The sequence below is a fragment of the Atractosteus spatula genome, chromosome 26 (assembly GCF_055471065.1).
Source record: "Atractosteus spatula isolate fAtrSpa1 chromosome 26, fAtrSpa1.hap1, whole genome shotgun sequence".
Classification (NCBI taxonomy): domain Eukaryota; kingdom Metazoa; phylum Chordata; class Actinopteri; order Semionotiformes; family Lepisosteidae; genus Atractosteus; species Atractosteus spatula.
Window position 1 is genome coordinate 9,622,651 of NC_142731.1, and position 12,474 is coordinate 9,635,124.

Consider the following 12,474-nt stretch of genomic DNA (forward strand, 5'->3'; position numbering starts at 1 on the left):
CTAGGGTTTTTTTTGTTAGATATTCATAACTTGGTGGAGAAAACTACTGACGTTTCTAAATAATAATAATAATAATAATAGAAACAAGCTCTGATTCTGCACATTCTACACAAAACAAATACATTAATGAAACAACGCAGACCAGCCATTCTGACTTTTCATCGTTATCAAAATGTTCGCTATATTTTGGTGAATAGAATTCTAATTGGATTGTTCCAATTTGAGCAAGAAATTATTAGCATGTCAATCTAAAAAAAAAATATTAACCAAAATATTGCTGTACGAAAATAATTTAAAAATTTCACAGAATATATTTTTAGAATCATTTTCTAACAATGTGAAATGCTTTTAGCTCACCGGAGATTTCAAACCCTAAATATTTTTACATAATGCAAACACACACTTTCATCAAGCTTATAAAGGTTTTATTTCATCTATGAAAATAATGTACAATAAATAATTTGCATTTTACTATTAAAGAATCTCAATAAATAAACTAGTTCTAAAACCCAGAAAGAGGGACAATACCCTTTTCGAGAGAATTTCTAAAAGCAGCTCGCTATCCAGTCACATTTTTTGATTTATTTCCTGAGAGTTTATCGATTGAGTAGGCTACACTGTTCGCGACTCCTTCCTCTAACGCCAATAAATATAAATTAAAAAATAAAATAAAATAAAATGCAAAATAAAAAAAAATAAATACCTGAAGGTCGGAAAAAGAGACTTCCAAGAAAGTAAAAACATGATTGGACTTGTAAGAAACCGAATATTTTTAGAGTCTCTATCCCATTTAAATAACGTACGAGTTCGTTTTACACTGGAAACCCGGGTAATGAAAGTCTGTGGTCTAGGGGTGAAATATGGGTGATCTCCTGCAGCTGTGGCGACTACGAGAGTCTACAATTTCGAGAACGAAAGTCGCTTCTCTGCTCCTCTGCCTTTCTGTCCTAAAACTGAAAGTGCTGTAAGTCGATGGTACAGAGGGTGCTCGTGAAGAAGTCGAAATCCTCTTCGGAAAAATCCACCGGGCTGTCAAGCGAGCTCCGCAAACTCGGCGATAAAGCATCTGAGATCTGTAGGCAGGAGTCGGGGGAGAAGAAATTGAGCTCGGCCAGGGAGGCGGCGTCCTGCGGCTCGGGAAACGCATTATCCGGGCCAGTTGCGCAGCCCTGGCTCATTGTTGTGGGGTTATCGTGAGTGGGCGCGGGGAGCTCAGGCGACCTGACAGCTTTGTCAGGGCCCGGTGTGAGCTCCTGGCGGCGGCCCTGCTGCTGCTCCTCCTCAGGGGAGGGCCGCTTGCCGTCCCGGCCGCTCGCGTAGGAGGAAGACGGTTCGCGCGTTTCGCCCTCGGGCGCGCCCGAGCCCGACACGTCCAGGGGCTGGCTGGCTAGGGGAGAGGCAGCCTCCGCGCCCTCCGCGGACTCGAACCCGCCCGGGTCTCCATCCTGGCCCTCCCTGTGGTGCGTGGTTTGCCGTTTGTGCTTCATCCTGCGGTTCTGGAACCACACTTTGACCTGCCGCTCCGTTAGATCCAACAGGGCGGCGATTTCCACCCGGCGGGGCCGGCAGAGGTATTTGTTGAAGTGAAATTCCTTCTCCAGCTCCAGCAGCTGAGTGTTGGTGTAAGCGGTCCGCAGCCGGCGGGACCCGCCGCCGGACTCCAGCCCGCTCTGAGACTCTGCAAAGAAACAAAAAACGGAAGGAAAAAAAGAATAAAACACTCAGCTGTCGAAATAACCAGTGAATCTACAGGCGCATCAGACACGGAAAAAAATGTGCTGTTTAGCTGTCATTAAAATAAGTAACTAGAAAGCATTCTCCAACAAATCATAAAACGATTCATCAATCTGTCCCTGTGCTCCGTTATGTAATTATACAGGAATGTGTGCATAGGAAGTCCGATGCACAGCCCTCTTCCACAAAAATAAAGAGAAATTATTTAGAAATGCAAACGTCCTTTCTGTAGCCAAATTTCAGTTGTGCCCAGAGCCCTTTCTTTCTCTTCAGAGGTTGTGTGTGTTTTTTCCTTTAAGACACTTGGGAGACAATACAGCTCCGAGATGGTATCAGTGTAACAGACTGAGAGATGAATATAACCGAGAGGGATTCATTTTTTTTTTTAAGACAACAGTTTTGTCGGCTTCTTTTCAAGCACGTTGAAATATGACTTCGCGTCCACATATCAATGCATTTTGCAGCTCCCCACGAAAAAAATAATAAAATAATGACCCCTTGCCGCTAGAGTTTCTTTGAATGAGCCATCACAGTTCAAAAGGGTGTTCAGTAAACATATCGAACGACTGATTTGCAAAATAAATGCAGCGGGGAGGGTGGAAAAAAAGCCACCTAAACTAAAAGGGACCGATTTTGCCCTCACACAGAGGGGAATGCCTGGGTTACACCACCCATGAAATACCCTCCTTCTCTCTGCCCATTTGGTCAGGCAAACAAAAGCGTCTTGGGGCAAAGAAATGCACAGAAATGTCTTATTTCGTTGTCACTCGGAGCCGGTGGCACCGTGTGAAAAGTGCAAACTGCGTCTCACACGCTATATTTATATCTCCTAGCAGGGAAAGAGCTAGTGTTGTCACCGAGGCAAATCCCTTCGTGCAGTCTCTCCGAATTAAAGTGCTAGAAACCTTCACGGTCTGCGGCTTTTTTTCTCTGTTCTTACAAACAACAGCAAAGCTTTAACTCTGGCACCGACCTGCCGGCGAGTCCAGCCCCGCTGCCGCGAACGCGGAGGGCGAGGGCGAGGAGGAGGAGGAGGAGGCGGCGGCGGCGGCGGCGGCCCCGAGATGCTGGCTCTTCTTCGACGACTTCTTCTCCTTCATCCACGGGAACTCGGCCGCCGCCGGCCCCGCGGTCGCCGGAGCAGCTGGGCTTTGCGGCGCTGGGGTGCGGAGCGAGAGGCCATTTGCTGATCTTTTCTGGCTTCTGGGTCGCGCCTGGCTGCCGGTGCAGGGATTGAGGCTGGGGATTGTGTGCTCGAACGGAGGAGGAATTAATGTCGACTCCTTGATTGATGGAGTTTGAAATGACTCCAGGACAGCGGGAAAAGACGTCAGGCACTCTGCGAGGGAAGGCTGGCTGTTTATGAACCCAATCTCCCTCTCAAATTCAAAATTCATAGCTTCTCCTGGTCGGAAAGCAAGGCTGGTGTCTTCAAATAATAAAAAAAAATAAAAAAAAAACGCGTAATAACGAGGGTCCCGCTCTGCGATATTTTGCGGGCTTTAATAATTGTGTATATTGGTGATATTACTGTCGTATGGGGACCTGGGGCTGCTAAACTGTGGAGACGAGGGCGAAAATGCGACCAATTCCTCGTCACGTGATCCAAAACGACCAATTACAAATTCGGGGCCTGCAGGAAAAAAGAGAGCATGATTTTCTCCAATTGATCCAAAAACACAGGAGCCTGGTTTTGTTTCACTTGCTAGGGAGTTGCATTTCCGACGAATACTCATCATCATCATCATCATCATAAAAAAATCTCGTGTCCGCACCTGACTCTCGCAGGAGAGCTTTCGGGGCGTCGGTGTTGTGGGGAGTCCCACGCCAGACTGTGGGGGTGACGGCGAGATGTGTTCGTCGGCCCCGCACTGTAATTGGGGGCGATCAAGACGTTCGCAGGCTGGCGAACCTGGGGCATTGTGATGAGCAAAGGTCATTAATCTTTAAGGTTCTGACAAGACCAACAGGCAGGGCACAACGAAGTTAAAAGAACTTCCTCTTGTGGGCACCGAGACAGTGGCTTTCAGGTTAGAAACCTGACGTTCCCTCTGCTTAAAATGAGAATATTCGCTTTTACACACACCACACATACGCTGTGCATGGGCAGCAACACTCTCTGTCGGGATGAGAGGTACCATTACACACTTTTTTTTCTCATAAAGGGAACCGAGCAGTGGGATCATACGGCGAGACCCAGGCTAATGTAAGTGGCTTTTCAAGATCAGTCTTGTTCTGAATTCCACCCGAGTTACGCAGCGGTATACATTTTTAGCGGCCGCTGAAAACCATAGAGAACAACAGGGCCCCGGTGGTGGAGAAACGTTTGCCTTTATAAAACGGGGTGTTTATTTCCAGTATCTGGAACACCGAGGGTTCATTGAGAGGTCGCGGGAACAAGAGAGCATCTCCCTTTTTTATTTCAATTCGATTGTGTTGCTAAAATGTGCCAGGCAAAACTTCATGGACAAATAGACACAAGTCTTCCCTTTTTTAAAAAAAAAACCGCATTAGGCATTATGATACTAGTTTTGTTGTTTTTTTTTAAACGAAAGGAAAGGGTATTTTTAGAAACGGCGTGCCGAAATAGGGGGGGGGGTGATCAATCTTTCTCCCGGCAAAGCGCTTGACAGCCAGATTTCAAACTGGCCTCAAGAATCTGCCTTTTCCTTCCCAGCACAACAAAAGAGGCCCTCTGTCCTTCCTTTGGAGCTACAGCTATTATTATTATTATTTTTATTATTATTATTATTTTTTAATTCTAATCCACCACATTTAAAAAAAAATGTTACTGTACAACCGGTGCCTGGCGCAACTGTTTTTCTAGTACGGCTTTAAAATGAGATTAGAAATGCTGTCGCTCTGTTCTGTTTCTCTGAGATTTAAATGCGTGGGCCCAGAACGTCGTGCTTTTAGCTATTGAATTGTTCTGTAGGCATTAGGAAATCTGAGGGGGGAAAAAAAACCCTCGCGTGGGCGTGTAAGGCGTTTTAAAGCTCACACAAAGCAGGCGCTCCGGTGGATGCGCCGGGGTGAGATCCTGAACGCAGCTCCGGGCCCTCTCTGGAGATGACTCCGCAAGCAGGCGATGTAAGGAGCTGAGGATTCGCAGCTTTTATTTGAGGGGTTTAGCGGGGGGGGGGAAAAAACAACTACTTTCGATTCTCCAAAATCTAAAACGTCAGCTACTCGAATGCTAGAATATCTGTATTCTATTGAATATTGTATAGAATGTTTGTTCTTATTTCTCTTCGCCCTGTCTGTTGAAATTTCGTTTATGTTTTATTATTTGTAATCATGTTTAATATGGAAAATAAATTTGCAATAATGTGAAAGCTGCAAACTGGCATTGATACAAAACAAAACAGTCGGTTCATTTCGTGCCTCTCTGACGGCGTATTCTTTTAAATCATCGAGGGGCGGGATTTCTGTTTTCAATTCACCCATCCATCAATAAATAATGCCCGCGGAATCTCGGAAAACTCTCTTGCCGACGCTGTCCGTGGTTTAAACGGTATTCCTGAAGAGCGGGTCTTGCTGTTGTCCCAGAAGGGGGACGGCCGGGCGTGTGCCTTCGCGGCGCTGGCTGAAGATGTTCAACCAAATGGCTTCCTTGCATATCAAATGAAAAACAACAACCAGGGGGAAACACATCAAAAAACAAGACCTGCCGCTGCGAGAATACACGACTGCGCCATGGAAAAGGGGAGTCGTGTTCGCTAGAATAATTTATTCGTGCAGACTTTCCCCCTGATTCTCGCAGTTTTTTTTTCCTACGCGTCCCACACCTTTATGTGAGATACATTTCCTCACAGACCACCTCCCTTGGAAGCACCACACCACGTTCACAAGGGTGTGTGAAGACGGACATCTTCAGGGTGGACAGGCCTATACCAGGGAGAAATCGGCGCCTAACTCTCGTCCGCCTTCTGCATCCCTGGCAGAAGCGAGCCAATGTTTGGCTGAAGAGCACGTGACCCACCCACGGCGGCGAGGCACTTCCGGCTCCCTGCCGGCGGTTCTGGGTAGAGAGAGGAGGAGGATTGAGCTTACAAATTGAAACCGCAGTTTTGTGTGTGTGTGTCTGAGAGGGAGACAGAAACCGTGTCGTGATTCCCTCGGTGGGTGCATCGTGCTGGCGTGAGCCACGCCGCCGCGTAAAAGACGAGATTTGTAAAAAAAAAAAATGAATAACAGAAAATTTTATTCAAAGAATTGTTCAACAGACAACTCTCAGCAAGGAAAGGAAAAGTAACTACCAAGAACAAAAGGAGATTTTCGAAAAGGAGGTTAAGCTATACTTTTTCTAATTCGCCACTATGCAGTAACAGTCTGGGTCCGTCCTCATGCCTGCAGTGTAACTCATTACATTATTTATATGTACAAGGCTGACATAAAACCACTCATCTGCCTAGAATACAAGAACTAAAATAAATTTGCTTACAATGACATGAACACAACGTCTTTCGTAACAGATCAATACTAAAAAAAGTACATTTTTTTCCTTGATATAAATACATAATGCTGGGGGATAAATAATACAAAAAAGAAAATATTTAAACTGGCTATAACAAATAAATATATATATTTATGAATGTTCACTCGAACACACGTATGGAAAGACGGCCACGATTGAGCTGATTGGAGGTCTTTCCTTTGAAAATAAGTTGTTTCATTATTTTCTTTACCCATTAAAATGTAAACTCTAAGTGCAACAATGATGCCGGGACAAGAAGCACGAGCGAATACCGAAACTTCTTCACTTCTGCTTCATTCCTCGGGCACGCATTTTGTTCAAATATACCCTGTTTTCACGTTAAGTCAAGAGAAGATAAAGGTGGGGTTTTTTTTGCATTAGTGCTACCTAATGTAAGTGAACCCTAAAGACAGACTGAGAGAGAAAGGTGGGGTCTCGGGGGTGGCAGGGAGAGTGACGCGTGAACTTAGCTTCCCGTTTGTAGACACTGTGCTGAAGACCAAGTCGGAGCTGCTCGTCTCTCTTCTCGCTAGCCGACGGCAACGGGTGGAGGTGGGCTTGGGGGGGCGCAGGGGAGGGTGAGTTTAGGTGACATGGAGTTGAAGTATAGAGGTAACGCGGAAAGAACGCGAGAGCCGACAATCCAGTGGTTTCCTTAGCGCTAGGGGCTGTTCATTCACGAGCTGGGAACCTCTGTCTGGGCGACGATTTACAAAACACTTGAAATTGCCAGAAAGACTAAAAAACGCCCCCCACAAAATCACCTTGAGGAGACTTTGTGCTGAAAAGCCTACACCCAGAGCGGCACGGCCCATATACGTATAATATATGGCGGATTTTATTGGGATTACGAACTACAATTTCCCCGTTTCTCATATTTTTTTAAAAAAAAAAGGGTTTGTTGGTTAGCAAGGGGGGTACGTCACACGTACAATTGCAAGTCAACCGAAAAGAAAACGTGTGGAATTCTTCCGTCTCTCGCTTATTTTTTTTAAAAAGTAAAAAAGCGCCACCAGAATGTCCACGCTTTGCGGGACACGAGAAACCACTGGATCTCTTCGTTGCTGTCGCTGTCGCCGATTCCGCTCGATCCCCTCGCAGGCGCCCCGCGTGTTAGTGTCCCCTTTCGCGTTCCAAACCTGCTACAGATGCGTGAGCTTGGGCGCCTCCTGCAGTCTGCCCGGAGGCGGGTGGTGAGCCGAGAGGTCGGTGTATGTCGGGTGAGGGTCGCACGGTCCGTGGTGCTGGGCCGGCGGCATCTGCCCGGCGCCGTTGTAGTCCATGCTGTTGGCCTGGTGGTGCGGCATGTGGTTCAGGCCGTACAAGGACGGGGCAGAGCCCGTCATGGAATCCACATAGTTCCCGCCGACATAGACCGGGCTACCCTGGATGTTAGGAGTTCCGTAGCTGTTACCGTTACCCTGTAGACCGTGGGGGTCGTATTCTGGCGCTGTGTTGGCGTACTTCTGTTGGGAAGGGCAGCTTTTCATGGGGTTTTGGTAGGCTGTGGACACGGAATAGGCGTTCTGGTGAGGCTTGTTAAAAGCTGGCGGGGACGGCGCGTCATAGCCGCCCGTCATCGAGTGCATGAAGCCGGCGGAGGACTGCATGGGCAGGGGGGGGCTCCCCGTCGGCGATGGCCCCCCCGAGGACGAGCCCATGCCCTTGGACTTCTGGTCCTTCTTGTACTTCATCCGCCGGTTCTGGAACCAGATCTTGATCTGCCGCTCGCTGAGGTTCAGCAGGTTGGCCATCTCCACGCGCCGCGGCCGGCACAGGTAGCGGTTGAAGTGGAACTCCTTCTCGAGCTCCACCAGCTGCGCGCTCGTGTAGGCCGTGCGCGCGCGCTTGGAGGCGGCCGAGCCCGGGGGGCTCTTCTCTCCGCCGCAGCTCTCCGCTGGGTGGAAATGAAATAAAAGATAATTACTACATACAGAAATTGAATGCATCGTTTCCTAATAAACTAGGGAACAGGCACGGAAACTTAACCCCTTTATATTAGTTGTCGCCTCTTCATAACAGTGGCGTTTATTAAGAGATGTGCGCCCCACCACTGACCTGGCGTATGTAAATTGCTTCGCTCGCCCTATAGCCAGTAACGCAGCTGAAACGACTTTCCCTGTGATTAATTTGTATTAATAACAAACGCCAGCCCCTTGGAATGCACCTAGTTTGTATTCACTCATCTAGTTGGCTTGATGGCTTTTAAAGGCGCTATATCAGCCCATGTCTCTTATTTATCCAGCACGAGCGCGGGTGAGATTCCGCGTGCAAGACGCACGCGAATGGATCTCCCCTGCACCTGCGATGTAAGTTGCATGTGCGTGACGTCAGTCATATCTATAAATAGACCTCTAGCTATAGTCCTCCTCCTGTTATATTTAGCGCTGTAGCTGTAGGTAATGCCAAAATTAGTTTATTACGGGGGGGGGGGGGGGCAGCTGGGTGAATTAGGGCATTTGCATATCTTAACACTAGTGATGAGCTCATATATAACAGAGCCTTTTCTCCATTAGAGAAGTGCAGTGTTTGAGGGCAACTCGGTGCCACCCAGTTCCACAAACAGGTGCGGAACCACATTTAAACGAGTTAAAAGCGAGTCCACGCGTGATGAAAGGAGGCCCTTTTGTCTTCTACGTTGACAGTTTTCCTCTTATGATATCTATGATTCTAAATAGCCGTAGCAACATCGTTTCTGGTGTTGGAGGCACAGCCCACACTACAGCATCCGGTTTTCAAGTAGTGGCAACACCAAAGATATTTTTTCCCCCTCTCCTTTACCTAAGTCTGTGTCAAAAATAAACGGAAGAAAACGCCTATCGCCTTGCAGGATTTAGCTCCACGGCTGTTTTTCTTCGGACACCAGACAGCGTCGGTTTGCACCGTTTTTCGACTGATGAAAAGGGGGTAGAAAAATAATCGGGTACAAAAAAAACCCGTCATAATCAAGCGAGGAAGGTGTGTGTGTGGGGGGGGGGGACACCCCGTGAGCTGTACCTGCGCTCGGGGAGCTGTTTTTCTGCTTCGAGTTCTGCCTCGATTCCTTCATCCAGGGGAAAATCTGCTTGGTGAGGCTGGGGTTGGGGGGGAGGGAGGAGGCCTTGCTGGCGGCGGTGGCTTTGCTGCTGCTGCTGCCCGGCTGCTGCGCCGAGCTGCTGTTGGCGGAGCTGGCAGGGTTCTGGGGAGGGGAGACGGGAGGGGCCTGTGGGTGCTCAGGTGGCAGGCTGGGGCGCAGGCAGCTCCCGTTGAGGTCTTTCGCTTTGGCGTGTGGCGGGGCGCCGCCGCCGCCGCCGAGGGACTGCAGCGAGCAGGCCGATCGCTGGTAGTCGCTCTCCAGGTGGGCCGACGCCTGGAAGTTCTGCTGGGGGGCCTCATAGCCGAATCCGTTGGCCCCTTGGTACGAGTAGCCTCCGAAAAGTGTCGAGTTGTCGTAGTAGGTCGTTTTCTGCATCTCCGAAATTAGTTGCACCGGCTACCAGGGTCCTGACGACCTTCTGGAAGAACATTGGCCCCAGGGGTCACGTGACAGTCTCTCTCCAGCGGGCTCTGGCAAGCTGACCTGAAAGGTTACAAGAAGCACACGATAACGCCGGACCGGGCACGAATCCATCTTCGCCCCTGAAAAGCGTCCTGACATGAATAGCCGTTTCCACAAAAACCCGGCTCGCAGATGCCCGTCTCTGACGGCTGACTCTTTTCTCGCACGCACACATGTTGGGCAGAGTAACGAATAAGCTCGGGGCTCTTTCACACTCATCTTCCAAATAAAAATACGCCGATTACATCTTTTGTGTGTCCTAAATGTTATCTTCCCTGTACAGTACATTGAGACCTGTGGGTAATGCAATATCTTATTGTTGTTGTTATTATTATTATTTAACCGTTCCCTTTGCTTTACAATGATTTATTTTTTTCTCCTCTTTTAGGTTTTTTTTTTGTTCCAATAAAAAACAAGCTTCTTTGGAAGCGAGTTCGCCTTTTCCTAAGCGGCTACATAAACGAATTATATCGTGCGGTTGTGACAGCGCTGTAGCATCTGCTTCGTTTTCATTCAAATAAGCAGAAACATGTGGACGTGGATAAATGTTATAAACTCGCCTGGAAATGTTCGAAATGACGCTGGGTGACTCCAACGATTTATGAGCGAAAGAACGTTTTTTTTTAAGAGTCGCACCATAACAAATACTGCCCGCTCCTGACTATTACTTTTGAAAGAGGAGGGCATATGGAATGTGCTGGTTGTTTTGTTTTTTTTCATGCGGAGAAAAATAAATCCGATTTTCTCAACACGAAAAACTTAAAATATAAATCTGAAACGTCGAAGGGGAGAATCCTGTTTAAAGAAAAGAACGATCGGTTTGTAAAGGCGATTGGAAAGGGCCTTAGCGCAGAAACTCTTGATCGATGTTAAGCTCCAGGCTTTTTTTTTTTTGGGGGGGGGGGATTTTTCTCCGGTTACAACACGGCGTATTTGGGAAACACTGAAAACTAGAAAAACCGGCACTTGAACCCCCTCATTTCGAGTTTGGAACTTTGTTCCTGATGTGCAGAGAAAGACGGGCGGTACAATAGACTGTCTCGGCCGCTGCTCCGCGATTTGATGCATGAGGGGTCAGTCGGGCAAAAGCCTGTTTTTTTTGTGTGTGTGTGTTTTGTTTTTGCCATCCTCGACGCTTCCTACCGAAGGGACAGACCCCGCCAGGCGGCGAGGGAAGGCCGGGGTCGCTCCCCTCCGAGCACCGCGGCACCTGGCCGTTCCGCTCGGCCCCGATACCCACAAGCTGGGAGCGAAACACAAAGTTTTGATCTGACCCCGCGCGGCCCTGTGGGATACAAAACTAAACAGCTGGGCCGGTCTGTCGAAAGGATGCTCCCAGGTTCACCAAAACGCCATGAAAACCTCCCCTCTTCCAGGCACAGCACCTAAGCGCCTCCTCATTAATAATCTGTTTTTTATTACCACAGTTATTCATCACAATCAACTTTGGCGTTACAGTTTTCACGCCCGCTGCCAGCAGACTTTAATAATACCGCTAACAGTTAAATAAGAAAATCGTTTAAAACGTTTTCCCAGCCAATAAGATCAACAGCAATAGTAATACACGACACAAAAGCCGTTGAATTAATTTCGCTCATAACGCTGTTCCAATGAATAGGACGACGTGTTCACAGGAGAAGAAAAAAAATGCTTTATTAATTTGCTGCTAAATGCATGCAAACCACTGGCTTGTTCTAGCTCGGGAATTTATACGGGAAAATGAAAATAATTTCATGGAATAGTCCCGTTATAGCCTTTCTTCGGCTTCAGCCAGCACCGTGGCCAGCAAAGGAAAATTAACCATCGAGCCTCACCAACGTGACACCGAATTCTCCGAATAACAACAAACCGTACATAGTAACCGATGATACACTTGCATTAGAAATAAACGAAGCGTCTTATTAAGGGGTTTGGAAAGGCTGGATGATTTTTTTTTTGTTTAACAAAAGAAAAGGGAAACACAATGAAAAATTAAAATGTGGCCCAGAAACGAACGGAGGAAATTCTCATGAAATTAAAAAACACACACACACACACACACGAAGGAAAGCAGCGTTTAAATATTGGAAGAAAACAAAATGTTGAATAATGGGGCAGGAGAGCGTAGGGGATCAATGGAAGGCCGTGTGTCTGTGTCTGAGAGCCCGAGGTCCAGCTTTTGTGCTTCAACCTCGCTACACGTCACAAATGTCGGTCATTTATCTTTCCCGTAGACGGTCGGAATCCTAATTATTTACTCCAAGGAATTGTTTGAAAAATCACAGCAGGAATAATAAATATTAAATTATATCCTATTGCAATCAAGCGGGCCACGGGCTTTTCCCCGCCTGGGCAAGGGACAATAACAAAGTTTCTCCTGAATTTCTTTTAACACGATTATAGTGGCGGTGTGGCCAACGAGAGGGCGTTAACAGCGAACAGTAATGTCACCGCGGAACACAGAAACGACCCCCGATCTCTCAGCTCTGACTTCGAACGTGTACATCTTTTTTTTTTTAATTGCCTGCCAAACGTCGCTCCTGTACACAGAGTGAAAGAAACGAATGCCGTTTAAAATAGAGTCCATACCTCCATATTGAAAATGTTTTGAGACGATAAAACGAAAACAAATGAAGCCAGCCTGCGTGTGTTCTCCAGTCAGCGTTAACGCGCTCTGTTTTTCCGACATCAAAACCGACGTTCAATTATTTTATTTTTTTTTTTTTTACATATTTAAAAATGACCT

The 12,474-nt window shown here is 47.4% G+C and overlaps 2 protein-coding genes across 9 annotated transcripts in view; both read right to left on the reverse strand.

Annotated features, from left to right (window-relative positions):
- Window positions 1-408: 408 nt before the first annotated feature.
- On the reverse strand, window positions 409-3,137 carry hoxb2a (homeobox B2a). 4 transcript variants are annotated; one of them, XM_088906245.1, is made up of 3 exons: window positions 2,716-3,137; window positions 2,509-2,540; window positions 409-1,678 (listed from the first exon to the last, which is right to left on the reverse strand). In XM_088906245.1, the coding sequence occupies exons 1-3, from the start codon at window positions 3,129-3,131 to the stop codon at window positions 948-950; spliced, it is 1,179 nt and encodes a 392-aa protein (XP_088762371.1). In that variant the 5' UTR covers window positions 3,132-3,137; the 3' UTR covers window positions 409-947. The 4 variants fall into 4 exon arrangements, with proteins under 4 accessions (XP_088762371.1, XP_088762370.1, XP_088762369.1 ...); XM_088906244.1 differs by lacking the exon at window positions 2,509-2,540 and having other exon boundaries at window positions 409-1,670; window positions 2,712-3,131; XM_088906243.1 differs by lacking the exon at window positions 2,509-2,540 and having other exon boundaries at window positions 2,708-3,131.
- A 2,787-nt stretch (window positions 3,138-5,924) lies between these two features.
- hoxb3a (homeobox B3a) overlaps window positions 5,925-12,474 on the reverse strand; it is a 44,008-nt gene continuing 37,458 nt past the window's right edge. For 4 of the 5 annotated variants that reach the window (XM_088906146.1, XM_088906150.1, XM_088906148.1 and 1 more), the window contains 2 exons: window positions 9,209-9,770; window positions 5,925-8,108 (listed from right to left, as the gene is read on the reverse strand). In XM_088906146.1, coding sequence (XP_088762272.1) covers window positions 7,354-8,108; window positions 9,209-9,662 — 1,209 coding nt within the window. In that variant the 5' untranslated portion in view covers window positions 9,663-9,770 and the 3' untranslated portion in view covers window positions 5,925-7,353. Of the gene's footprint in view, window positions 8,109-9,208; window positions 10,310-12,474 lie in introns of those variants that run through there. The other variant, XM_088906151.1, reaches the window with a different exon arrangement.